The 27,723-nt window shown below is 42.9% G+C and overlaps 1 protein-coding gene across 1 annotated transcript in view; it reads right to left on the bottom strand.

Moving 5' to 3' along the window:
- Window positions 1–15,509: 15,509 nt before the first annotated feature.
- APH1B (aph-1 homolog B, gamma-secretase subunit) overlaps window positions 15,510–27,723 on the bottom strand; it is a 60,710-nt gene continuing 48,496 nt past the window's right edge. The window contains exons 5-6 of the mRNA XM_069222013.1: window positions 24,537–24,664; window positions 15,510–18,275 (exon numbers count right to left, since the gene is read on the bottom strand). Coding sequence (XP_069078114.1) covers window positions 18,108–18,275; window positions 24,537–24,664 — 296 coding nt within the window. The 3' untranslated portion in view covers window positions 15,510–18,107. The remainder of the gene's footprint in view (window positions 18,276–24,536; window positions 24,665–27,723) is intronic.

Genomic DNA, 27,723 nt, shown 5'->3' with positions numbered 1-27,723 from the left:
GCTGATAGCTAGACTGCCAGCCATTGACCATTACCTTAGATATCCACCATCATTATATATAAAATAATAGGTCACAGCAGAATTTAATGTATTATATAAATTCTTATTGACTTCAATATTTCATAGTTTTTAACCTAGAAGGAATTTTCTTTAGTCTCATATTCCATGCAGACCTACAATATGAATGAAAATGAGTTACTTACCTGTAACTGCAATTATAAAAATACGGGTATCTTTCATAAATTCACATGCTTGAATCATTACCCGTCGTAGATATGGGAGTCCCATAATATAGCAGTATGCATCATTATCATAAGACTTAAAGGAAATGAGCAGTCTCTTGAACAACATATCTTTTTAAAAAAAGGACCAAACTTGAACTATGACCAATCAGGCAACAGCACCCTCTAGAACACTCCCCAATGAGGCTGATTCCCTCAGATTTTCGAGCACAAGTGTAATATTTGTACATGAGTTACAAGGGGAGCCTCATGGGGGAGGTAGGTGGGTCGCATGTGAATCTATGAAAGATACCAATACTGGATAACTGCATTTACATGTAAGTAACTCATTTTCTTATCCAGTATTGGATCTTTCATAGATTCACATGTTTGAATCAGAATAGCAAGTAGTTTCCAGGACTGTGTTATGAAGTGATATAAATAATATTTGCAGATGGTGGGTAATAAAACAATGTGATACAATGACATCCTCTAATCATAATATACTGTAAACAGAATGACAGTCATACTAATAATACCATGTAATAACCAAACATAGGTATTTTTTTGTAAACAAATGTGCCTCTAAATAAAGGCTCAACTTACTGGAGTAAATGCTGTATCACTGCTTGTCCTACAGCTGCATCTTCTAGAAATGCCAACTGCAGGCATTGGTGCTGTGTAAATGTGTGGGCATTCTTCCATATTGTAGCACCGCAAATCTTCTCCAATTGCACACACGTAAAAAGAGCAGCCGAGGTGGATACTGCCCTTGTTGAGTGTGCTCTTGTTTTAGCTGTAAGAGGTTTACTCGCCTTAGAATAACAAAACAGGATTGCAGTGGAAATCCATCTTGTGATCGTAATATTGTTACTTTCCAAGTGAGAAATGTTAAGTCCGCCTTGTGAATGGGTTCAAATGGTGGTTTCATTAACTGTGAAAGTACTATATTAAGATGCCATTCCGGAGGTGGAGCTCTGACTGGAGGGAAAACTGAATAATCCTTTCATGAATTGCTTGATTATTCTCTCCTAGCAAAGGAAAGGAGAATGAGATGACTTTCTATATCTTGATATTGCTGCGAGGTAGACCTTGAACAAAGCAAGCACCAGTCCAGACTTAGCCAAAGATAGGAGATACAGCAGTATCTGCTCAGGTGATGCTTTTAAAGGATGTAAGTTAGATTGTTGACACCACACACAGAATATTTTTCATTTTAATCTATGTTTTTTTGGTGGAACCAGCTCTTGCTTTAGCCAGGATATCTTTGCAGTCTTGAGGAATGTTTAGATCTTTGAATTCATTGAACCCAGGAGCCTTGCACACAAGTGGAGAGATGGTGTGTCTGGATGGAGAACTTGTCCTTTGTCAATAATGTTGGAAGTGGTGGAAGGTGAGTGGATTTGCATTTCGGCATCAAGATTGATTTTCCTGAGAACCATCGGTATGAGAGGGAAGGGGGGGAAACCATAAGCATAAATCCCTGACCATCTTATCAAAAGGGTATTGACTGGCCAAGAACTAGCATTTGGTGTTCCTGTCCATTTCAAAGCGGTCTAAAGCCACTGTGCCCCAGCGCAAGAATATTCTGTTTGTCTGCATTTGGTCCAGTTCCCACTCGTGACAGCTACCTGTTGTCCTGCTGAGTGTGTCAGCTAGAGTGTTGCTGATTCCTGACAAATGCTCTACTTTTAGAGATATGTTGTGAACAGTGAGACAATTCCAGAGAGATCGTGCACCTCTAGAGTGTCAGTGATCATGTGCCTCCTTGTTTCTTTATATAATGCATGCTGGTCATATTGTCCATATGGACAAGCACCGATGAGCTTGCTATCCTCGGAAGAAAAGCCTGAAGAGTGAGAAAGATGGCTTTCAACTCCAGACTGTTGATATGCAAGGCTTTCTGTTGCTTTAACTACTTTCCCTCAATTTGTAGGTGCTGCAGATGGCCGCCCCAGCCCTACAGGGAGGTGTCTTTGTTTATTACAAAGTAGGGAATATGAGGAAGAAATGTGAAGCCTTGAGATAAATGAGAAGCCTGGGACCACCACACCAGGGCGTTCTTCATGTTTGGAGAGATAGTTACAATATCGTCGAAACAATCCCTCCTTCTGTATCCATTGTGTCTGCAACTCTTCCTGAAGTGGTCTCATATTCAGTCAAGCAAAAGGCACTAGACTGATTTCAGAAGACATCATGACTAGCAAGGATTTGCACAGACGTACTAAAACTGAGATTTTTCTTGAAAGCTTGATTGCCAGATGTTTAAAGTTTTTGTTGTCTGTTCTGGGATAAGTATGCCTTGTTAAGTATAGTGTCTAGAAGAGCTCCCAGAAACAGTATGTTCTGTTCTGGGATGGTATCTGATTTTTGGAAATTGATCGTGAGACCTAATTTGAAAAAAAGGTCAAAGCAGGCTTGAGTGGACTTTGTTGCTTGTTTCGCTGTTTAGGACTTGATGAGCAAATCGTCCACGTAAGGAAACACTTGATGACCTTGGTTCCTGAGAGTGGCTGCTACTGGTGCCAAGCACTTTGTAAATATGAGAGGTGCTGATTTTAGTCCAATGAGAGAACTTTGAACTACTAATGGGTACCAGCCACGGTGGAGCAAAGGTATTTTCTGTTTGGGATGAATGGGGATGTGGAAATATGTGTCCTGCAAATCACGAGTTGTAATAAAATCTCTGCAGTTGAGGAGGTTCAGGATGTCGGAGAGGGTGATCATCCGAAATGACTGTTTGCATAGGAATTTGTTCAGTTTTCTTAAGTCCAGGATGGGTCTCCATTCCCCCATTTTCTTTCTTATCAGGAAGAATATGGAACAGAAGCCTATGCCTCTTTGAGAAAACGGTACTCTCTTGATTGCTCTTTTTGCAAGCATGATGAGAGCTTCCTTTTTCAATAAGTGAAGATGTGGAGGGTACTTTCGTGGTGTTTGTGTAAACTCCAGAGTATGACCTTACTCGATAAGGTCTAACACCCATTTGTCTGCTGTTATTTGTTTCCATTGTTGTAAATGTCTGGAAATCTTCACACACACTGGATGAAGAGATGTCACTGTGGCTGGTACCCATTGAAGGTCACTGTTTGCGACCGGTTTCTCTGGTGTGAGTGGGTTGTTTTCAGTGGGGGCCCTGTTTGGTATAAGCCCACTGCAGGGGGCTTTTGGTACTGTTGTTGATAAGGTAGCCTATACTGCGACTAAAAGGACTGATACTGTTGTCATTGGTAGGCACCTCTATAAGATGAAAATCCTCTTCCATGGACTCCCCGAAAGGGAGCCTTTTTCTATTGGAGGGTGTCTAGGGATCTTGCCGTATCCGTTTCAATCGCTAAGAGAGCATTGTCAATGTGCTTGGCAAATAATGTCTCTCCGTCGTAAGCCATGTCAAGGACTTCAAACTGTACCTCCAGTCTGAAAGATGTTGATTTCAATCATCTTTGACGTCTAGGTACTGCTGCCCTAGCCAGCTGACAAAAACCTGTTGTGGCGATATCTAGAGCGCAATCTAATACCTCAGAGGAGGTGCGCTCACCTTCCTGTAATATCTTGATCTCCTCTGATTTCTTGTCTTCTGGGATGAAGTCTATTAGATTGCCAATGCTGTCCGACCACATCTGTCTGTCATAGCGGCCCAAGTTAGCCAGGGCATTTGCAGCATGCACCACAGTGGCAGACATGAGAGGAAAACCTTTTGTCCACATTGTCTAATCGTCTACCTTCCCTGTCTGGTGGCATGGAGATAGGGGCAGAAGGATTTTTGGATTGTCTTTGAGCCGCTTGTGAAATAACTGAGTCAGGCTTAGGATGACCAGTTAAACATGCAGGAGAATCCTCAGGGGCCTTACATTTTTTTATCTACCCGGGGCGGCACTGCTACCACTGTAGCTGGTTTCTTCATAATTTTTATCTCCTCCTCCCAGATGTAGTGGCTCTGACAGACTTCCTTGCCTGTTCCTTGAAGTTATAAAGGAAACAGTCGGCCTTCTAGTCCGAAGTTGGGAGGTGAAAGCTGTTGGCTGCTTTATCCATCAAGTCATGAAACCCTCCTATGCCTTCAGGTGGCCAATGAGATGGGTGTGGAGGTGAAGGTGTGGGAATGAAATATTCATCGCACTCATTTTGCGGCTGAAGATTCTCTTGCAATTCTCCTTCTTCTCTCTCCTCCTCAGAGGAAGAAGGGTCCTCTCTCGGTGGGGCTGCCATCGTTGAATGTGGTGGAGCTCTTGGAGTTACTGGGGGAGGAGTAGGCTGAGGTGTAGATGGTGTGATAGGCCGAGGAGGCGGCGCCTCTGGTGTCATGTCTGGAAATCTTCTTTTATAGTCTTGCAGCATTGCTTGAAAGTCTTGCACTAATGAGATAGGTATGTTCTCCTGTCTTTTCTGATAATGATAATGTTCATAATCTGACCTGTGTTGAAGAGCATAATAGTGATGGTAATATTGGTCATCTTCATCATCCTGGCATTTAACAAGGAGCTCAGATGGACTATGCGCATTCCCGAATGGTGCTTCCTGATCAGATTCCTCTAAATCCAAAAGATACGATGGAGGATAGGGAGAGACCTTACTTGGTGAAGTAATTAAATGCGTAATTGTCTTTTTTGTCACTGTCAGTATCACTGTCGACGGGCCAGTTGACGATTTGTCATCAATGGTATTTCAGGCAGCATGGGTTTTGTCATTGTTGGTGCCTTTGGTGCTGCTGTTGATGGTGTTACTGTCGACAGTGGTACCATCGATGGTGGTCGAGAAATCTTTGTTGACAGAATGGGTGCGTCGATGGCCTTCATAGTCCTGCCGATGATTGCCTCGTCGGTGAGACGGTAACAACTGTTGTCTTTGTACTCATAGACGAGAGTTCCGCCAATGGTGATGTCGTCAATGATAATTCATTAACAGTTATAGAGATGAAAGTTTCTCCAATTTTATGGAATGGAGTAGGAGGCTTTCTCTGAGTAGATATGATGTTTTTTCTCAGTTCTCAAAGGATCTTTATGATGTGATTTTGAAAGGCCTTCTCACCTTTCTCCGATGGTCTTTCAGAGGACCTCGCCCTTTTCTTCGACCTTTCTGAGGCGTCCCTGTCCTCTTCAGAGGTGGTCGCCTTTTGCCTCTTGTACTTCTGTAGAGACAAAAGCAGCCTACCTTCTCTGTCCTTCAGTTTATTTTTGTAGAAAAGGTTCTACAAGTTTTGCAGTCCTTCACCCGGTGTCTTGGGTAGAAGATAAATAGACATTCTTTATGTGGGTCTTCCACATGTAGACGTTTTCTGCCACAGGGCTTGCAGACACTGAAGAAATCTTTCTTAGAGGTTTCAGACATTTTGAAGAGACAGTAATTCAAAGAATTGGAAACCAACTGTGCGGAGCTCAGGGAGACTCCCTTCACACAACATACAGTAGAAAATCTGAGGGGGGAAAAGCCTCTCTAGGGGTGTCGCCGCCTGAGTGGTTATAGTTCACGTTTAGTCCTTTTTTTAAAAAGGACATAGATATGTTGTTAAAGAGACTGCTCATTGCCATGAAGGCCTATAGTAATGATTCATACTGCTATGTTATGGTACCGTGGGACTCCCATATCGACGACGGGGAATGATTCAAGCATATGAATCTATGAAATATCCAATACTGGATAATGCCTTTTCCATTCACATGCCTTTCCGATACACTATCCAGCAAAACATCTGGTAGCTAAACCACTTTCTTCATGTTCCGTACATTTCTGTGTGATAAACACAACCTGTGTATCCACTCTCACCACATGCATCTGAGCAGAAAAGCTTGAACACGCCATACGGAATCTTCTGTGCTAGTTTCATATGTACCCAGTCATTCACTCTGAAATGTTTAAAATTATTCAGTACAGTTTTATCCTTATCCTTTTTTGATTTGTCACCACTCCTCTCTTTTTCTCTTCCATTGCGTTTGAACATCAAAGAATGCTTCAACTCTGATTAAAAATTCCTTCCTCACATTAACTTAAAAAGGTGTCACACTTGTGTCTGTGATAGCAGAGGTGAGATATACACATACCATCTTTCTAGCTGCTATCCTCTAATCCTCTCCTCTGCACAGCTCTAATTGCAAACCCTGGGGCATATTTACAAGCCCAGTGGCGCAGGGCAGTGCAGCAAATGACCGTGTTGTACTGCCCTGCGCCACATGGAAAGAGCAGAAATACACCATATCTACAAGATACGGTGCATTTCTGTGCTTTTCCCCCTGCGCTGGGGTACAAATTGCTGCCTAGCGCCAACACAGGCACCCTTGCACCAGGGTGCAAGAGTGCCTGTGTTGTCAGCAGGGTTGTTTTTGTGCGGGAAGGGGCACCTCCTTGCACAAAAACAATTCTAGGAAGCATTTTCCTCTTTGTATATGTGATGCAGAGGAATGCAGAATGCAGCACACATAGAAAAAGGAAACAACATGGGGAAATAAAGATATATCTCCTCATTGCACCTGCTTGGGGAGGCGTTCAGTTTTGGCACATTCCCAGGTTTACAAATTCTTGCAAATCTGGGAACGTGTCAAAACCCATGGGTGTAGCGTGGGAACACCAACTGCAATGCCCATGGTACACCTCTCTGACGCAGTGTAAGGCAACGCAGCGACTTGCACTGCATTGTCTTACACCCTATCTACAAGGCCATAAAAAGCCATGCAAAGTGGCTCTGCGTGTGCGTGGCCTTGTAGATATGGGGCTGTACTATGCGCTGCATCACAAAAAGTGATGCATTGGAGGCGCACTGGGCTTGCAAATAAGACCCACTGCTTCAAAACTCTGTTCTATCTTTCGATTGCTATTCCATTGCTTTTGGGTATAATGTTGCTATTCTATTTCTTTTGAAGACAATAAACATAAGTTCTGGAATGCCAAATTCGCAACTTGTGCAAGAAATTCTTCATCTCCTGCGACACCAATTGCACTCCATTATCCGTCAGTACTTAATTTGGTACACACTTCCTTGTAAACAATTCTTCTGTTTTTTGTCACGTTTAGTTCACCAAGGCAGCTCTAACTCTCCTTTTCACTGCGCTCATGCCGGGGTGACCATCATGAGTTACATCTAGTAACCTCACTCTGTCGTTCCGGAACAACCAACGCACCCCATGAAGCACAACTTCTTCCTACCACGATCACTCTGAGTGAGCATTTTTGTAACTCAGTTCTTCCCCCCACAAATCATTTCTAGGCCATCCCACTTCCATATACTGTGCAACTTCATCCATTACTTCATCCTTTGACACCCTCTCGCTCCCCTGGTGCTACAACCCTCTTGGTGTGGTTTCCGGCCACATACTCTTCATCATACTTCATCCTTCCTTCCATATTCATTAACAAATGAGATAAAACAGTCTGCTGTCACATTCTCAATACCAGGCAATGACTCCACTTCAAACTTCTTGTAGCCTGAAAGGCCATTTGGCAATCTGCGGTGTTGCCCGGCTTACACCTTTTGTGGTAAACCAATCTGTCAATGGTGTATGGCCTGTTCTCTTATTACCCCTACACATACTATTTGAAATGCACTATGCCGTGTTTACATGCTGAGGCTTCTTGTATACGAGCCAGTACTTGGATTCTACTGCTCTCAACATTGTAGATGCATAAGCTACAGCTCCCGCCAGTCTTTGAGGTATAAAAGAACAGCGTGAAGGCCACAGCTCTTAGCATATGTCACCATTATAGACTGACATCTAGATTCAAATGTGATGCTACATATAGTTCCCATTTCAAATTATCCAAACCCTCATCACAGTTTTCATTTCACTATGTTTATGATGGATCACCTAGACAACAGTTAAAAGTTACTCTTTTACTGGAACGAATTACCTAGGGAGCACGTCACACCTTGGGCCCTTTCTTCATGAGGGAAGGCAAATTAACAGTCCTGTAAGGTTCGGTATCTCGGGAATTTGTACACACATCAAGCATTCAAGTTATTACATTTGTGTATGTCTCTACACTTCCTTCCATCGAGCGTCTTTCCCATGCTGTGTTTTTGTCCGTACACACACGATAGGTTCACCACGCTGGGGTGTCCTCCTCACCAATATTCCTGAGATACAGGCCTAGACCAGCCTGGGTCGCCAATTTAGTATTGCAACCCCGCTATGTAAGCGATTATTATAAGTGTTAGAGAGCAACCCGAAGTTGTCCTGGTGCGAGGTTAAGATATCTAACTTTACTACTTGCCTTATAAAATAAAGGAGCTAAGAGGAGTGAACCATTGCTAGCAATTAAAAAAATATGAGTCTTTAGAAGTCTACCAATTTTTTTTAAAATTAGGGTATGAACGTAAATTGATCAGCAGGTTGGTCCAGGCCTGTGCTGTAATCATCGAAACGGCGCGTCCTTCTAAGCACCTGGGACTGACCGGTGGAATGGACACTTGGGTGACATTCAGACTACCAACCATTGATCTCTGTCTAGCCAGACCGTAAAATGAGGACGAAAAAGAAAAGGAGGCCGAGAGAGCATACTAGGACCAGTCAAACCAGTATTATAGTGTAGGGGAGCTATAGCACTAGCTGGTAGTTAACATTTTGAAGTACTGTCAAGCATTAAAAGGATGGTCTGTTGGGAAATCTGCATCATTCCGACTTCTTTCCTGTGGTTTCGCCAGTGCTTAATTTGTAAATAAACGTGCCGGTGCTCAAAGCCCTCCTCTTAAACACGGGGCTGCTGCAATGAAATGTGCGAACACGGAATACTGAGGCAGGTAGTCCTGGGGCCATCTCGGGCCTCCTCAATCCATTTAAAGCCACTCCCTGGCCCCTTCAGCTCACTTTTGCAGCTTTCTGCTTTCTCCCATTGTGACGCTTTTTCGTTTTTCTCATCCTCCATATGTCTCTTTTGGTCGCAGTAAAACGCTTGAGGCACAAAAAAAAGCGCCGGCCCTCAAAAAAACGTGTCGGGGCTCCCCCCCCCCGGAAACAACAAGCACAAAGTAAGCACTGGGTGTCGCCCTTCACTTCGAGAAGCCCAGCTCAGATCTGATATTGTCCGGCATTATCCGCTAGATCTACGCCATCATGCGTCGGATTACAATAAGTGTCCTGAAAGAGCAAAATACATTTGTACCCGTACTTTTGTGTTGCTTGAACATGTAGGTATTGCAGAAATTTAATGACATATATGTATGCATGGTTGTGTGCTTTAATTAAAATAATATACGTACTTAACTGTGTATCTTCAATCAATCCCTGATTACAGGGCCTTTATTCTTTATGGAGCCACTCATTTAAACTCAAGCAGTGAGCACTAAGAATCATGTTTCTCTAAAATGAAAAATGCTTTTTACGGCCAAAGAACAATGGTTATTTCAAAATGGTGTTGAACTCATAAGCCTTCACCTGAGGTTATGAGCATTATATCAATGACTTTCTAGAACTCGATTCCTATTATATGTGCATTTGTTTATAGCTGAATTCCACTAAAAAGACCAGCAAGTAAAAGGTGACAGACAGGTGCACAGTGTTCGCAAAGATAAATCCGTGATTGGGGACTTGGCGTGCAACATTACAGCAGAACTGCGGAAAGCAACTGTTACGATCAGCAGATCAGAGCAAAAAGACAATGAATCTGTGAAAGTTGAAAGCTAATATCCGAAGAGAAATCGGTGATTTCCAAGTGTGATTAAAAATAAACTTTGACTTTAAAATGGAGTATAGGAAAATTAATAGTGTTACAGAAGTGCCTAAATGGTTAAATATTTTAGGGGTGTTTGATGGTCCCTGACCATGGAGCACATCTAGAAAAGGAAAGCTGCTTGTATATCAGGTCCAGCTCAGAGGAGCGTCGCCACGCCCCAGCTAGGAGCCAGCAGTGAAATAAAATGACATTTCATTATTATTTTATTTTACATCTGCTGGCTCAGCCGGAAGCATGTGAGGGGAGAGGTGGGGCTGGGCCACGGGAGGGAGGGGGAGCGGTGTCTGTGCACTAAGTGCGCATTTGTGTTTGGCCAGCTGTCTCAGGCCAGCCAAACACACATGCGCACTCAGGTTTCTCCAACCTGGCTGTGTTACACAGCTGGGTTGGAGAAACTGCACAGGCTCCAGTGCGCTGTCTGAGAGGAAGACCAAGCTGCTCAGACCAATCCTGGTGCTACTCTCATGCTAGGTTTAGCATGACAGCAGTGGCAGGATTGTTGGGGCGCCTGTGCTGGTGTCCCAGGGAATGCTGGGAGACCTGAAGAGAAGAGGAACAAGGCGGTGGCATTGGGAATAGGTAGTTTTTTTTATTTTTATTATTTATTTCCCCCGTCCCCATCATCCCACCCCCAACTCCCTCCTCTTGAGATTTTGCCGCTGCCACCGCTGTTCTATATGCTACCTGTGATTTGTCATATCAAAAACATGTTAACCCTTTATGGGACCGCAAGATTGAAATATTGATACCTGCTTCTTAGAGGAGAAGCTTTCTGCTGAGGGTGACAGATACACTCCTCTCTGTTATATGTACATGTAATGTACCATCAGCATGTCTAGCTTTCTTGAAGCATACCCTTCTTCAATGGATCTTTCGACTTGCTGGAAAAGTGAGGTACAACAACAGTTTTTAGATTTACCATAAAAAACACTAAGGAGCATATTTAAGAACCCCTTGCAACGCTAATGCGTCACTTTTTGTGACACAACAGCGGAGCAATGGGCGTTGCAGTGTGTATTCCCACACAACACTTAAGGATTTTGATGCATCCCCAGATTTACAAGACCTTTTAAGTCTGGAGATGCACCAAAACTTTACACCTCTCCCACGGGAATTCTGCAGCATACATAAAAAGAGGAAAAACACTCCCAAGATAGTTTTTTTCTGCAGGAAGGGGCCCCTTCCTGCACAAACACAATCCTGCCTACAACACAAACACCCTTGCACCACAGTGCAAGGGTGCCTGTATTGGCGATAGGCTGCCAAAACGGTACCAGAAAAGGACAGGAATGCGCCTTATGCCAAAGATGGGGCACATTCTTGACATTTCCTTTGATTGAAAAAAACACATAAATATGAGCCTAAGTACACCTTCAATTTATAACTTGGCAATAAAGACATGTGAGTATTTCCACATCTCAAAGAAATCAAATGGAATGGTAATGAATCAACTATTCAGAGTGGAAATGTAGATCTCACCCCTTTCTTAACTGACACACAAATATTACCTTCCCAACATAAAAGCAGATTTGAAACACAACAGAGTCAAATGTTTTGTGCCGTTCCTATTTTGGTAATAAGACTGTGTGTCTTAGGGTGGCAGTACCACAGAGTGTGGGTGACTGAGTCAATCCCACACCACCTTGGAAGCTGTTGGCCTAACTCCTGGCAAGCCCGCAGTGCCTCACCCAACTGCAGAAGGAAAGGTGATTTGTGGCAACCTAAACCTGACACTCTGACTTCTCAGGGAAGTCATGATGAAAACATCATACCCTCAGTCACTCAGAGACTCTTACATTCCAAGGCAGAACAAGCAATGCAAAATGGATTTCAATGCATTTATTGAAGTAATTGTATCCTATTATAAAAAGCAGGGGCTGCTTTAATTAGGCAGATGAAACATAATACAGTGATCATTGTTACAATTACTGTGAAGAAGATAAACAGCCCCACCATCTTTGTATGATCCTAAAAGCCTGACGATTCCTACCTACACCCTATGTCTAAAATCTGAAAGCATAGCGGTGGTAACCCTTCTGACTGTCCCGATCTAAAGGAGGGACCCCAACCCCATACCTGAAGAGGTTGGCAAGAGTTTGCCTGTTGTCTGGATGGTAACACTCTTGGGTAGCTGAAGAGTCAGCGCCAGAATCAGCAAAGCGGTCAATGGAATGATGTGCATCGCAGGATGGTCATGACTGGAATGCACTCTGCCCCCTCTAGGCCGAGGTGGTGTTTATATAATAAATCCTGCAGTGTTTTAAGAACAAGCTTGATGTACTAATGTGTCCAGGGATTGGGGATTGATTCCTGAACTCCTGGAGCGGCAATACGAGTTAGAATATCATGTATCGAACATGACAGCGTTGAACAGGGCACAGAGTGTAATGTATACAAAGGGCTGATAAAAGGTAAAACTATGCCTTCTCAGAATGAAGGAGCGGATTATAATATAAAAACCACAAGCTAAAGGCTGGCTGCACCAAAAGATATGAACAGAATAAAAAACGCATCTATGTATAAAAGGAACAATCTATGGGCCTAATGCTCAAATAAGGGTGTCTAACCCAGGCACTAAGGAGAACCCACAACAGATTTGATTTTTTATGTTTCAGGGAACAACTGCAAAACCTATGGTTTGGATCAGTGTATGCTTTGCACATTTTATCATTATGGGGCTGGTGGTGCTAAAGATCTGTTTCAGTATAACATTCAGCTAAGCGTTTATAGAAAGGGTCTTCTCATTGATAGCAGAGTCCTTTGTGCCTGTCACTAATGATCGCTCTGCAAAGGTAAATGCAAGAAATTTCCTGTTGTATCATCTATTCCACCAGCACACTCTTTAAATTTGGATCCTCTAGCTTTAAAAAGAGAAGTAGGACAAGGTACTGAAACGGCTTCAGGTCCAACTACCAAGGGCATTGCACAATTGGTGCATGACACCTAGAAAATTAAGATATATTTACAATTACTGATAGGAAATGTTGGAGGGGCTGTAAAATTAAGTGCAACAAGATGGACATAGAGTGATTTTGTCGTCATCAGAAACATTTTTGGATGTAAGTATTAAGACTCAAAGACAGGCCTCAAAAAAATCAATAAATTGTTAATAGCCCTGCAGGTTGAGTAACTTGAATAATCTATTTGACCTAACTGTTATGTACTTGACCCACAGAACGGGTTCCTTCATTCTCACATATGAGTGCACCTTCAAATATGCGAGTCCAGCATTTCTGCTGCACAGAAAACTCTTTTGTTTGATGAAATAGACTAAACGTTTGCTCCATGTATATTAAGAATCTAGCCCACATATACGGTACACAATACTTGACTCATCTCTTAGTTTATTAATAGCATTGCCATCATGGCAGAAGTATTTCCCAGTTTATGTTTAAACACTCATTTTTGATAAATATATTATTAAAGCATGATGTGGTAACACACTGTCATTTACAGACAGTAATTTTACACAAACCTTCCCACTAACTTGTAGCGCTATGGATAAAACTATGTAGTGTATTATTAATCTGTGAAAACTGGGTTTCAGAAAACATATTTATCATTTGCACATCACCAAGTAAAGTGTTCTTATTTGTTTTCATCCTATTGAAATATTTTTTCATCACACTGAAGAACAGAAAATGGTCTTTCACAGCTACAGACATGGATTTTGAAATGTTTGAACGTTGACTTGGTTATTTAAATGCTGTGTGTTAAGAAAAACCCACACAGTCTTTCATTTCACACTTTTTACAACAGGTCACACAGGTCACCTTACAAAATCCTCCAAGACTGCAGTCAGAATCAAAAAGGACAAACTGACTTTTGACCTCCGAACACAGAGCAAATGTGACAAGAACAAGATTTAAAGGCATCGTTTTCACTTTCTGACTGAACAGAACACCTGTTCTTTGTCAACTCGCCATAAGGGGCAAGTAGGTCTGTGGCGGGCTCAGTGGTACAGAGGACTCGGATTTCAGGGGGCCCTATAAGGGCGTAAGCACAATTTATTTGTTATAGTAAGGAGAATATAGTTATAATGGCTGTAAGTCTTCCCAGTTTATCTTTGGAGGATTTCTTGTGAAAACTTGATTGGCTTTTATCAGTCTTTAATGTTCTTTCTTTTTTTCTTTTAGGCGGCGTCCTCCGGACTGCTTCTTCTTGGTTCCCGTGGGTTCTCGGAAGAACAAGAAGATATCTCCAGGTTAGTGGGACGAATTTGGATATCTCTATGATGTGTTAGTATAGGTGTGGGAGGGCGAGGGAAGGAACTAGAGGAGGCAGTGCATTAAAGGAGGGAGCGGATTATTATAGTGTCCAGATTAGGTTGGTGACGGGGTGGGAATAGGATCAGTGCTTCCCCTGTCCCCGGTGCCCAAAACAACCTGCCCCGTTTCCTTTATGCCCTCCCCGATGTTCTTACTTCCCCCTACTGCTCCCTTTTTCCCCTTCTGTTGGTTTCCCTTAAATATAGCCCGTACCTTGTTCAGCCACGACCCTCCTGGGTCGTGGCAGGGGTCATCTCCTCCTCGAGGCTTTTCTCCGGCTCCACTACTTGGGCTGGGCTTCCACTCCTCGTCGCACGTTCCCCTGATCTTCTCTTCCCGTTGTTTTTCTTCCCCGGTGTCCTCTTCTTCTCCCGCCTCCTCGATACCGCGTTCGGCTCCCCTCTCCTATTTGGCGTTTTCCTCTTTCTTTTCCGCGGCAACCCGGAAATCCGGTGCCGGCAGGGTGCTCCGCCCCCACGCGTCTCCTTGGTGACGCTGGACGGGGCCCGGAGGAGGTGCGCGATCGGCGCCATTCCAGCGCTTCGGTAGGCGAGGTGGATGACACCCGCCTACAAGGTCCTAAAAATAGCTCGTCCTGATAAAATATGACTGCCCATAGCGAGTGGGCGAGCAGATTTTTCGAGGCATGAAAGAGGTTTCAGATAACCTGAGACTCCAACTCCAAAAGTTTACATTTATGATAACCCATGCTAAAAGACATGACAAGCTCAGAATGGACCAGAATGACGCACATGCTAATTAATGGCAGCAATCTTAGGAACAGCACTGTACTTTAAAGGGTTTGAAACACTCAACGAAAGCCAGGGTTCAAAGGATATTTTTGACAGTTCTTATTTTAAACGAGAGCTAAAAAAATAACATGCCAACGAATTCATAGGCTTCAAAACTATTTTGGGGTGATTAGGGACCATGAGTGAGGACGGCAAGGCAGCTATCACTTGTTAATTTTATTGAACCATATAGTAACACAGGGTAGAGTGTGCAAGGGGACAGGGTAGGTCAAACACTATATACACACATATATTATATATATATATATATATATATATACACACACACACACACACGTACACACACATACACCACCAATAATAATAATAAATATTGACTGCTTAAAAGAGAATTATGTTGTTTTTCTAAATTTGTTTTTGCACTACGTCTCTGAAAAACTGTAAAAAAACCTGACCCTCTAGTTTGAAAGGCACATTTATTTTAGCAGTGTCTGAATTTTAATCTGAAAGCAGCGGCGTGGGATCTATGCCATTTAAGCTGTTTTTGGGCACTGTGGAAGAGAAGTTATAATTAACTACCCCAAAATAAAAACAGACCACTCAAAACATTTTGTTCCCAACTCAATTTTATTGCACTTCAAAAATGATGGATGTCTTTGTTTTGAAGATCAGCCACAGAGTAAACCTCAATCCAGCAACGTACTGCAATACAGACTAAGCAACAGTAATTCATAAAAAAGTCTGTCCCGCTTTACATATAAATCAGAAAGCACCGTTTGCAGTTTTAGTCATTTTCTAGTTACCAGATTACCATTTTCAAGTAATTCATAAATTATTTTAGTTTCCCTGGCCCATCCCCCATCATAAAATATGTTTTATAAAATAAATTGCATCTGCCAAACTATAAGTTACAGCACAACATCACCACAATAATGCTACACTCATGCCTTGGGTATATGAAAATTATTGCAACAAGTAACTGCATCTCCAAGGTAAAGCGGGAGGATGGATCCTGAAGTAAAGGAATATGAGTATACCTTTAAATGTTAAATTATAAACAATTACATCACAAGACTAATGCATTTACAGATGTACAAGAGGGAGGTTTTCCACTGCTACAAACGTGTCTTGCAAGAGTGGCATATATGAAGGAATGAGGCAACAGGCATCATTAACATATATTTCTTCATCATGCAGATCTGTCATCCTGTAACTGTTAAGCGTTCACAGAAAAAATGATGCTTTCCTACCAGAATCACATGTTAGATGGATCTTGGTTCTGGTCACCAGACTACCGAATGTTGTCTCAGTTTTCTTCATTGTGAAAAAGGAACGGGTGTCTCGTCTATTCCAGTACACCTTCAGGAACGAAAATCGGCCAAAAAATCCAGAGTAGACCTGAAAATGTGACACTGCGTATGTCTTTAAAGTAGGCACGAAGCAGTGGCAGAGCACGAGCTCCCGAAAGGAAAAGCATCCTTTGTAGGGCGATGAAGAAATCGTTCATTTCTCTGCACTGTTGGTATTGATCTTAGGGGACATGGATGGTCAGTCACGCCTCTCATGTCTTCGACCTTGCCATTAAAGCGTCACTTGAAGAAAATATTGCACTTTCCTTTGCTCTTTCAGTTTCATTAAAAGTACTTTATCATCAAATTAAAAAAGTGACAGAGATAGGAAATTAAGCCACAATTGCAAAAATTAAGTGCCACATGGCAATAAAGACTGACACTTGAATTAAACAAGGCCTTTGTAGCAATCTACCTCCTCCTCCTCAGTAAAACGTTGTATATTCAGTATTGCACCTGAGGTATTGGTGACCTAGGATGCTAAGCTGAATAATGAGAACCAAGTTGGGCTACCACCATAGGGGCAAGTACAAAAAAAGCAGTGGTTCTGCAAAGGCAAGTAGGTACCATGCACCCTAGGAAGAAAAGGCGGCCATATTATTTCCAATGACGCAAAATAGTAGGTGTGCCGGTTACCTTTAAATCACCTAACCTTGTTAAAGTATTCCATGGAAAACAGTAAAGGTAAACGCCAACGCCCATGAATGGAAACAAATCACAAATGATTTGAACAAACATGCATTAGGCACTTGCTAAGTTTCCAAATAAAAGGCCCACCCTATGAGATAGTGCTAACAGCGTAGAGTATTGTACAGTACCAAGCATACTTCTGGTTTAATGTGCAAGAGAAGGTATTTGCACTGGGGGGAAACACCACACAGTAAGAATGCTTACTTCGTGGTACATTTTAAAACAGTGCTTTGTACGCGAGTTTGTGACTGTAAACTTTAGCTCTTAAATGTCTTCAGCAATATTGGATTCTACAGTTAGAAATACACGTGTGTTTTTTTATTGCTGCATATGTACAAAAGTTTCTAAACATCTCAAAACGACACTGATTAACATACTGAAGACTGCAACTGACTTTGTACTGGCTGTGGTAAATACTTAACTTTGGTTAAAATACCACAGAATATCTGCAGTACTTTGCTTATTGCATTTAAAAGTAAAACTTGAATTGTTCGAGCAAGAGCCGTAATCTTCAACTTAGCTATTGACCCATCATGCTGAGGTAAGGATATGACTCAAATGCAGACCTCCTTCTATGGGTTTGTACAGGTCTGAACTGGTCATGTAATGGAGCATTCTTCAAAAGTCAGACAGCAGCAATACTGGCCTGGAACTGAAGTTGAGGAGACCATGTTGATAAACTACTTTTCTGAGAAACCAAACTACCCGAAGCAGCACAGACACAAACTACAGTGGTTGAACATATGACTCCAATGGCTAGCCTGGAACAATCTGATATGGTTCTCTCAGGACAATGGTAGCTCCTTCATAACACCAGGGAAAGCTGACACAGCTTTGCAAAATGAGTTTGGAGCTATTAAAAGGTGCACTGTTAATCATACATAAAGTTAGTGTGTGGTGCACAGAAGCATTGCTTGAACACAGTAGGAGATTTTGGGTTCAAAGTATGTCATGCTTCTAGTGTATCCCAATAAGGGTTCTACCCCAGACAGGCCAGGTGCAAAGAAAAACAAGAAGCTTGAAAATGTCCCTCATCGTTATGAAGGTGGTAGTTTTACCTGTATGCGCTGTAGACAGGCGCCAGCTTATGCCTTCTATAGAAGAACTTTAAAGACATAGCCATGCGCTCCGAAAGTTCTTTCACTTTAGAGTTCAGAGGTCCTGGGGTTATCTGGGCCGATGATTGGCCAGAAGAAAGTCCTTATCTCTGCACAACAGGCACATTTTCAAATTCCGTAAGGAGCCTCCTGCAGCGAAGAAGGCCCAAACTCCGACGAGGAACAGAACAACGTAGATTGGTAATATGCTGCTTTCGTACCTCGGGTTCAGGAATGTCTGCAAAGTGTATAAAATTAATTAGTACTAAAAACATGGACCATGACAATGTGATGGCCTAGCTCGTTTTCAGTGTCATCGTAAAAAACAAATAGAAAGTACAACCAATCAGAATGCATTAATTACTAGCAGTCAGATCGACACAGCAGTCTGGCTCAACTACTGAATCCAGCTTCAACTGAGTGAAGCCCTACTGTAAAGAAATGACTGGACTGGAAAGACACCTGTAGTAAAGGTATTCATGCAGATCACTAACGCACAAGGGAACCCTCTAATACGTCATGTCACTTCCCAAACCACTACCGTCCAGGAAGAATACCAAAACGCTGATAAATAAAATAATGCATTGCAAAAAAAGGAGCAAGAAAAAATATGAGAAAGAACAATGTACTTGATCCATGCTCCTGGGAGGCAATAACACAAGAAAGGGAGGGAAGCCTACAGGAGCGAAGTAATAGACAACTGCAAATCAGAGTGACAACAAAAACAACAAATGGTATGCTGTGAGCAGGCTGTAACCCCACTGAATAGTAAACAATAGGTCTAGCAGTATAGTGCATGCACTGTGTAGGCAAGACCTAAAAACATAAGCGACCATGAACGGATGGATTGATGAAGTTATGACTCCTACTGGTTTGTAGGAAGAGGGGGGACAACTGATCGGGCGTGAGGAGGGGAGTGTGAGAACTCAAGGTCCTGAAGAGGCACTGAGTTAACATGTTGTTCAGCTCCCACATGTCTAGGAAAGTAGGGAGACTCGGGAGAAGGGATCTTTCCATATTATTTACTGCAGGAAGATGGGTTTGGATGAGACATTGGCAATTTCTAAATATCCTTGGGACACAGGCAAAGAGGAGGGCATTTCAGACAGAACGCAATAGCAAGTGTTTGATAAATGCAACATCCTTCTCTATTTGCAATATCAGTGGGGATTACTTTAAGATGAGACCGACGGTTTCCTGCAGTTTGAAAATATATTGCTGCTAGTCAAAAGGAGAAAAATACATTTTCTAATCTTACTTTTTTAAGTAACTTTTTATTGAAGATTAATATATTTTATAAAAAGATATCAGGGAATCACAGAAACAAGTGAAGGAAAATGCATACATTATAACAGATACAAAATATAGAAATATCAAAGATGTTTTCATAAAATTGTTGTTAGAATACTAACTAAATCTGGGGGCATGTCATGTCGGGGATCTGAGCCAAGAATTAAAGTTGCCTCATACCACATTTGGGGATTTAAAACCTTTCTTAGGCTCTCCACGACCTAGCAGGCTACATGATAGTAGAATTAATCTAACCTCCCCAAAAGGTATGCGGCCATCCATATGTAAAGTGAGAGCTTCATTGGAACCATAATCAAGTGCTTGCATAATGCTGCACATCTTGGGCACATTCTTTGCATCGGTGGATCTAATCCATCCAGAAGTTAATACTACTGTCCTCTTCTTAGACACAGAAAAGATGTGTGATCCACTGTATGCTTTCGGCACTGAACCAATTCTATGTACAATATGGCCACACCATTTGCATAGGAGCATTAGATTTGCTGGGCGACACATATCTATTCCACCATGTATGAATGATATATTATTGTATATCAGAGGCCATGACAGTAACCATTGCCTACATTCTACATAAGAGTTTACGCTTTGGTGACCTGTCTGGCCTGAGGCTAATTTTGGGTAAGTTACTGATTTTCCCATTGATTGAAGGCACAGTTAGTGCATTTTGGAGTTCCCTCCAGGATATGTTGCTCTATTTAAGTATCATGATGCATCTTATGGTGGATTAGGATGTCAGGCACAAAGATGGGGTGGTGCTTCGTCAATTATTGGAACTTGTATACAGCTGGGTCAGACTCCTGCTGTCACTGGCCTGCGACACAGCAAATATGAAAATTCTGGTTCTTCCTCGGTTGCTATATGTGTGTCTTAACATACCCATCACTCCAACTCGGGTACTCTACAAGTCACTGAAACCTCCTATGATAAAATTATCATGGGTGGGTTAACAACGGAGGGTACATTGTTGTGTACTTGCCATATCTTATGAGGCTATAAGTTTCTACACACCTCATTAGAACTATATTTTCACACAAAAGTGCACAAATCAACTATTTTTGCATTCCTGGTCCATTGGAGCTACCTTACATTGGCATGAAAATAAGGCAGGCTCATCTTATCCTTTGGAACAATCTTGTTGCTTGAGCAAGAAAGCCCAGCAAGGCTTGGACCCGGTGCCGTGTATTACATACAATTAGATCTGGCTAACTCCTAGAAAGGATCTTGAGCGCATGTATTCCCCTGGAGTTTTGACTGAAAATATTAAGGCCTTCCCATGAACTCTGAAACAACTGCACTTCAGCAGTCAGCTAGACTTAACTTTACTTGCTCAGCGGATCTCTTTGTAGACGGTACATTTAAGAATCTGTAGCACATTAGGGGGTGAGGAGAGTGTGGCAATAACTTTGCATACTTTCCTATATTGCAGGATTCGTAGTACACTGAAAGCACTGTTCTCGTTGTCCCCAGAGTAATCTTAAGGTTAACCTTGATGACAAACTCTAAATTCAGAACACATACTTTCTTGAATTTATAAGATTGGTATGCCAAGTATCCTGTTAGATCTGGTCATCGCCCTTCATTCCTCCTGGTGTAAGGTTGAATTTATAAGAGAACACTTACAATGTCTGATTCTGATTCTCAAGGCAAAGGAAGATCTTGGAAGATTGTTTGGTGTCAGAGACTCTCAGATGAGCAGTGGGCCTACTGCTACGTGTAAATACAATCTGTTTCTCTAAACAACAGGCACAGACTATTACAGGTCAAGTTTATCCAACGCTTTTATTACATACCAGTTAAACTACAAACCTTTGGCCTAACTTTAGCGCCTATAGTATTGACTTGTCTAGGTGGTGTCCTGGGGTGTGGGGCCTACAGATGTGAGAACCATGTTGATCTTGACACAACATACAACTGACCCCAGCCCTCTGCTAGCTATATTATGGTATGTGTTGGACTTTTTTGCTTATGCAGGGTCATCCTCAATCTTTTTGCCTCCTGCCTCCTATTTTTTCTGACCTGTTGCTGTTGGCTTTTGAACTCTGAGCACTTTACCACTGCTAACCAGTGTAAAGTGCATATGCTCTCTCTGTAAAATGTGTATGTGATTGGTTTATCCGTGATTGGCATATTTGATTTACTAGTAAGTCTCTAGTAAAGTGCCCTAGAGGTGCCCAGGGCCTGTAAATCAAATGTTACTAGTGGGCCTCCAGCACTGGTTGTGCCACCCACACACGTAACCCTGTAATCATGTCTCAGACCTGCCACTGCAGTGTCTGTGTGTGTATTTTTACACTGTAAATTCGACTTGGCAAGTGTACCCACTTGCCAGGCCTAAACCTTCCCTTTTCTTACATGTAAGGCACCCCTAAGGTAGGCCCTAGGTAGCCCCAAGGGCAGGGTGCAGTGTATGGATAAGGTAGGACATATAGGGGGTCATTCTGACCCTGGCGGTAAATACCGCCAGGGCTCGGCGGTAGCACCGCCAACAGGCTGGCGGTGCTCCGCCGGGCATTCTGACCGCGGCGGTACAACCGCGGCCAGAAGCGGAAAGCCGGCGGTGTACCGCCGACTTTCCGCTGCCCATGGGAATCCGCCATGGCGGCACAGCTTGCTGCGCCGCCATGGGGATTCTGACACCCGGTATGGGGTGTTGTGGGGCCCCCGTAAGAGGGCCCCACAAAGAATTTCAGTGTCTGCTTTGCAGACACTGAAATTCGCGACGGGTGCAACTGCACCCGTCGCACCTTCCCACTCTGCCGGCTCCATTCAGAGCCGGCTTCCTCGTGGGAAGGGTGTTTCCCACTGGGCTGGCGGGCGGACTTTTGGCGGTTGCCCGCCAGCCCAGTGGGAAACCCAGAATGACCGCCGCGGTCTTTTGACCGCGGTACGGTCTTCTGGCGGTTCCCGCTTGGCGGGCGGCGGGAGCTTAGAATCAGGCCCATAGTAATGTGGTTTATATGTCCTGATAGTGAAATACTGCCAACTTCGTTTTTCACTGTTGCAAGGCCTGTCTCTCTCATAGGATAACATGGGGGCTACCTTTAAATTTGATTAAAGTGTAGATTCCCCTAGAGAGTAGATGGACATGTGGAGTTTGGGGTCCCTGAACTCACAATTTAAAAATACATTGTTTAGTAAAGTTGATTTTAAAATTGTGCGTTTGAAAATGCCACTTTTAGAAAGTGAGCATTTATTTGCTTAAACCATTCAGTGACTCTGCCTTGTTTGTGGATTCCCTGTCTGGGTCAGTTTGACAGTTGGGTTGTTTTTCACCTCGCACTAGACAGTGACACAAAGGGGGCTGGGGTGTAACCTGCATTTCCTGATTAGCCATCTCTGCTAGGAGGGAGGGGTGGAGTGGTCACTCTCATCTGAAAGGACTGTGCCTGCCTCTGACAATGCCGGCTCCAACCCCCTGCTGTGTGTCTGAGGCCTTGCCTGGGCAAGGCAGGATTTCACAAGTAGGTGTGAGTCCCCTTTGAAGAAAGGTGACTTCAAAGACTAAAATGGGTATAAGAAGGGCACCCAAATCTACAGACTTTGGAAACACTTCTGGAACCAAGAGGAACCTCTGCCTGGTGAAGAGCTGATAGCTGAGGAAGAAGTGCTGCCCTGTCTGTGACTGTGCTTTGTGGAGCTTTCCTACAGTGCTGCTTCTGCCAGAGTAAGAGGGCAAAGACTGGACTTTGTGTGCCTTCCATCTTGTGAAGAAATCTCCAAGGGCTTGATTTAGAACTTGCCTCCTGTTGTTTGAAGTCTCAGGGACAGCAAAGACTTCTCTCTGCCAGCACCTGGAGTCTCTGGAGAGACTCCTGCTCTGACAAGTGGTGCCCTATCCAGTCCCTGGGCCCTTGAAAGAAAAGCTGGTGGAAATCCAAAGAAATCGACTTCGGACGACTCCGGACCGACGCCGCTGCTGAATCCGGTAACGCCGCCTGCACCTGATGCCGTGACCTTTGCTGGAACGCGACGCTTTTCGCAGGTCCGACGCCGCAGCAGCCCCGCTGAAGTCCGTGACTCCGTGGAAGTCGCCGCACCACGTCGTGACCGACGCCGCTCGAAGTGCACGGATTCAACGTTTCGCACAGACGCCGCGATCCCTGACTTCGCGCATCGGCTTGTTTTCACTCTTCACCAAAGGTACTGTACTTGGGGGTCTACACGACTCCGTGTCCGGCGCCGCTGGTGTCGGCTTGTTGGGAACGACTCCGTCACGACGCCGTGTTAACATCTCATCAAAGCATTTTTGTTTCTAATCGCTATTTTTGAGCTTAATCTCTAAAAATTCATAAGTTGACTTGTGTATGTCGGATTTTTGTCGTTTTGGTCTTGTTTTGTTTAGATAAATATTTCCTATTTTTCTAAACAGGTGTTGTGTCATTTTGTAGTGTTTTCATTAAGTTACTGTGTGTGTTGGTACAAATACTTTACACCTAGCGCTCTGAAGTTAAGCCTACTGCTCTGCCAAGCTACCAAGGGGGTAAGCAGGGGTTAGCTGAGGGTGATTCTCTTTTACCCTGACTAGAGTGAGGGTCCTTGCTTGAACAGGGGGTAACCTGACTGTCAACCAAAGACCCCATTTCTAACAGTATGTGAAGAAGACCTCCTTCACACTCCCTTGTGAGATGGTTTATGGTCCTGGCTCTCTTACTGGCCAAGGAAATGGGTTGCAATAGGCTGGGAAATGGAGAAATGGTTTATGGATCCCACAGTTTAGGGATCCTATTTTAAATAAATCATTCGTCAGTCACCTATCCCATACTATTCAAACCTGCATTGTGGTTTAGGACACTTGGTTCCCCCTAGACAATATTTGCTGTCACAGATTCATAGACTAGTGGACATGCATGGCTATGACACCTCACTAGGCCACCACTGACTTTGCTGCATTCTTGCAATTTGTGTGTTATAGTACTGTGATGTACACGAATGTACACGTGGATCATTTCTGTGTAATGAGTGTGACATATCTCAAGATCGCTTAGTTAAGTTTGTCAAAGTAGCTATCTCCGTGGAGCATTTCACTGAAAACAATAAATCAAGTTATATATATTTTTTTTTCTTAAATAACCACTGCTCAACTCTCTTGAAAATCAAAACTAGAGTGAGGTGTATAACGCAATTTGCTGGCGTTGAGGCAAAACCTACAGAAGGTTTATAGAAAGAATCTTCAAGCTGGAAAACTCACCAATCCAGATACGAGTAGATGACTGAAGATGACCAACAGTACTGCCCACCAATTCTTCCTCTCACAAGCATCAAAGAAAACAACACCCCAAAATACGTGGAGCAAGACAATAGCCAAGGTCATGAAGGCTAAAAAAGAACACAATAAATAAAAGTGGTTACAATCAGGATATAATTAGTATGAAAAAAGGTACGCATTAACAACTCAAATCGTCCATATCCTTGACATGACCTCCCTCCCAATACCCCCTGGATTAGTGACGTAAAACCCTCTGTAAACAAATAGGTGCATATGAAACACCGGAGATGTGATTGTCTTTAAAAAGGAGAAACTCGTGCTATTGCCACCACAAAGGATGGATTCAATGGATGACTGCAGGCAGGTATCTGTGACCAGCGGTACCATTGAAATAAAATGACGTGAACAATTTGGGGAGGTAAGGAAGTATCTTAAGGCAGGTAACTCATCCGTAGTCTCTGAAAAACATTTGGCAATAACCCAGCGGGGCCGTAAGGCAATAATCATGCCAAAACGGCGCTATGCCAACCTCGGTTAACCTTAAGTATGATGACTCATAGAAGGAGCTGGACATTGTTTAATCTCCAAATGGAGGCGAGGTGAGAGGTATGAGTGCATCGGGGGAGAGTGACTTTGCATTCTGGTACTTGTAGTTCTGCTACTGTAAATAGAGAAGCAAAACCTCAAGGGTCAGGAAGCAAATGAAAACAGGATTTTGTGAGCTCCTTACACCTCACATGTGGCAGTTTGTATAGTGTCAGCCTTATAGCTTCATGTTCATGTGCGCATGGAAGGTTTTCTTTGCAAGCCCTGTCGCAGCACCTACCTGGATAACAGAGATGCCATTATTGTACTGTACTTTTTCGGTGGTGTAATCTGCATCACTCTGGGTGTGCGAAAGTAGGAGACCCAGGCATGATAAATGTATTTGTGGGTTTGTGCTGAAGAAATATCATTAGATTCAAAACTCAGACTCCAACTCTCATTTAAAAGATATGTGCGTGCATTTCAGGGAAAACTTTAGCCTTTTCATGTTTGTTGAAAATTGGCTTTGCTTCGGGCAACCCAAGTATGAGAATGACAACGTGATATTGTCCAGGACACCTGTGGTAGAAAGAGTTAATCATTAAGCAAATCAGACAGAACCATTTTTTTAAGGTCTAGCTCAGTGGTCCTTAATTTTTTTTTAACCAGGGGTTTCCCTGACCAAGCTGTTGGCCGCAACTCCCCATTAGATTACTTTTTTGGCAGGGGAGAATTCGCACTCTTTAAAACTGCAAAAAAACAGATGTTGCATGGCTAGATGGGCCTCTGCTTTGAGACCATATTCTCCTTCAAGAGGTGCCTATAAATCTGGATATCACAGTGCATTGGACACCTCTCCCGTATAAGGAGAAACTGCATAGTTCACTTTGTATCTTTTTGGTCGGGCGTGACTCAAAACCTTTTGGTTTTAATAAATAATAAAATATAGAATGTACATGCTTTCGGGGGATTTCTGTCAGCCCTGTTCATCCACCTGACTCCTCTGGTGTCATTCTCCTTTTGCTTCTGCCCATCACGACAAATGGCATGGGCCATAGAGTAAGGCAGCAGGTCCGCTTCAAACATTAACTTACCCGATTCTAAGAGCATTTTTCTCTTGCACAGTGTGCGCTACCGAATACTAGACACCTTCAGGATCAGGGCAACCTCGCCTGCGTCACATCCGGCCTGAGCCCAGCTATTCTGAATGTGTTGCACAGCATTGCAGCATCCACGAGCTTCTTGCCTCAGTCGCTGTGGCCCAGCATTATTTTAGTTCCTGCTTGCTCAACCATGGTTCACAATACTGTGATATGCTGTTTAGAAACACTGGATGAAAACTCGCTGAACAATGTAGTTTTTCTTTTGTATCTAGAGGTTTTTGCTGCTCCCAAGTCTTCAGGTGTGCACTTGCACTGCCATCTAATGGCTATTATAAGAACTACTGAACAATAAGGTGTGCAGCATCAATAGTTTAGAACACACACTGACTTGAGTCACGTTGATTATGGACTCAGCTCTGCAACGGGGACCACGGCGCCCCGGGCCGGTTTTGGTGGCGCACCGGGATGGAAACTACTGGTCTAAATCAGCTGTCGCTAGACCTGATGTAATAAAAAAAGAGCTTTCACAAGAAATACGGAGAGGAGATATGGCTCCACCCCGATATTGGTCCAACTTTTAATTTGGCCGAAGCTGTGTGTTTCCACAGAAACAGTGGTTATCCTCCAAACGGATGTGATCATTGATGACGCTGCTTGAGCAATGGCTCTTAAGTCAAATAAACCCCGTCAGGTCTCACATGTGACGGTGATGTTCTTCTCTGGCAACAGCACAAGGAACTCTTATATATATATAATATAAATATACTGCTGCACTGCAATCCCAGTCCCCCCTTCCCTTTCCGTCATCAACTTTAGAGATACATTAACATGCACTCCTTGAGATGGCGCTTTTTTATTTAACTACTGATCGAAAGACTTATTGCCTAGAGAGACACGCATATGGAGGCATTTTTTGGTACGATTTGATTATTTCTTTCTCTACATTTCTGCCCATGGTTTTGTCAGTCATTACTTCCTCAACGTTTATATCAGGGCCATAAAAGTACATTCGCCAGGAGGACCCTTCCAGTTCTTTTTTTTTTTTTTAATCTAAGATGCCTTCACGTCAAGTACGTTTTCAGTATTGTTCTGTATTTAATTTCCAAAACATTAATTTAATTATGAATTTCAATTTTTTTAAAATTTCAAAACTTATACTTAATGTACATGAAATGCAATATGTCTATATATTAATTTAATACAGTGTCATTTTAATTTACCCATCCCGAACCCTAAAAACCCATTACCCTTAATGCTACCCTTCGCAGAACCCTAAAATCCACTGACTACCCCTTAACGCTACCCTTCGCAGAACCCTAAAAACTCCCAACCCTTTACACTACCCATCCCTGAACTTTAAAAACTCCTATATAATGCTTAATACCACCCATCACCAAAACCTAAAAAACGATTTTTCTATTCTGCTTGAGGTCCCAATTTTGTTGGCAAAATATGTGAAAATCTAAGATTTAGCTGTAATTCAAAATGTTATTGTGACTATGGCCTGCCAGTTCAAGTTTACCAGCTTTGTGAGAATTCAT

Source organism: Pleurodeles waltl, chromosome 3_1 (assembly GCF_031143425.1).
Source record: "Pleurodeles waltl isolate 20211129_DDA chromosome 3_1, aPleWal1.hap1.20221129, whole genome shotgun sequence".
In the NCBI taxonomy this organism is placed as follows: domain Eukaryota; kingdom Metazoa; phylum Chordata; class Amphibia; order Caudata; family Salamandridae; genus Pleurodeles; species Pleurodeles waltl.
Note: the sequence above shows the minus strand (reverse complement) of the source record. Positions and strands in the feature narration are given on the sequence as shown.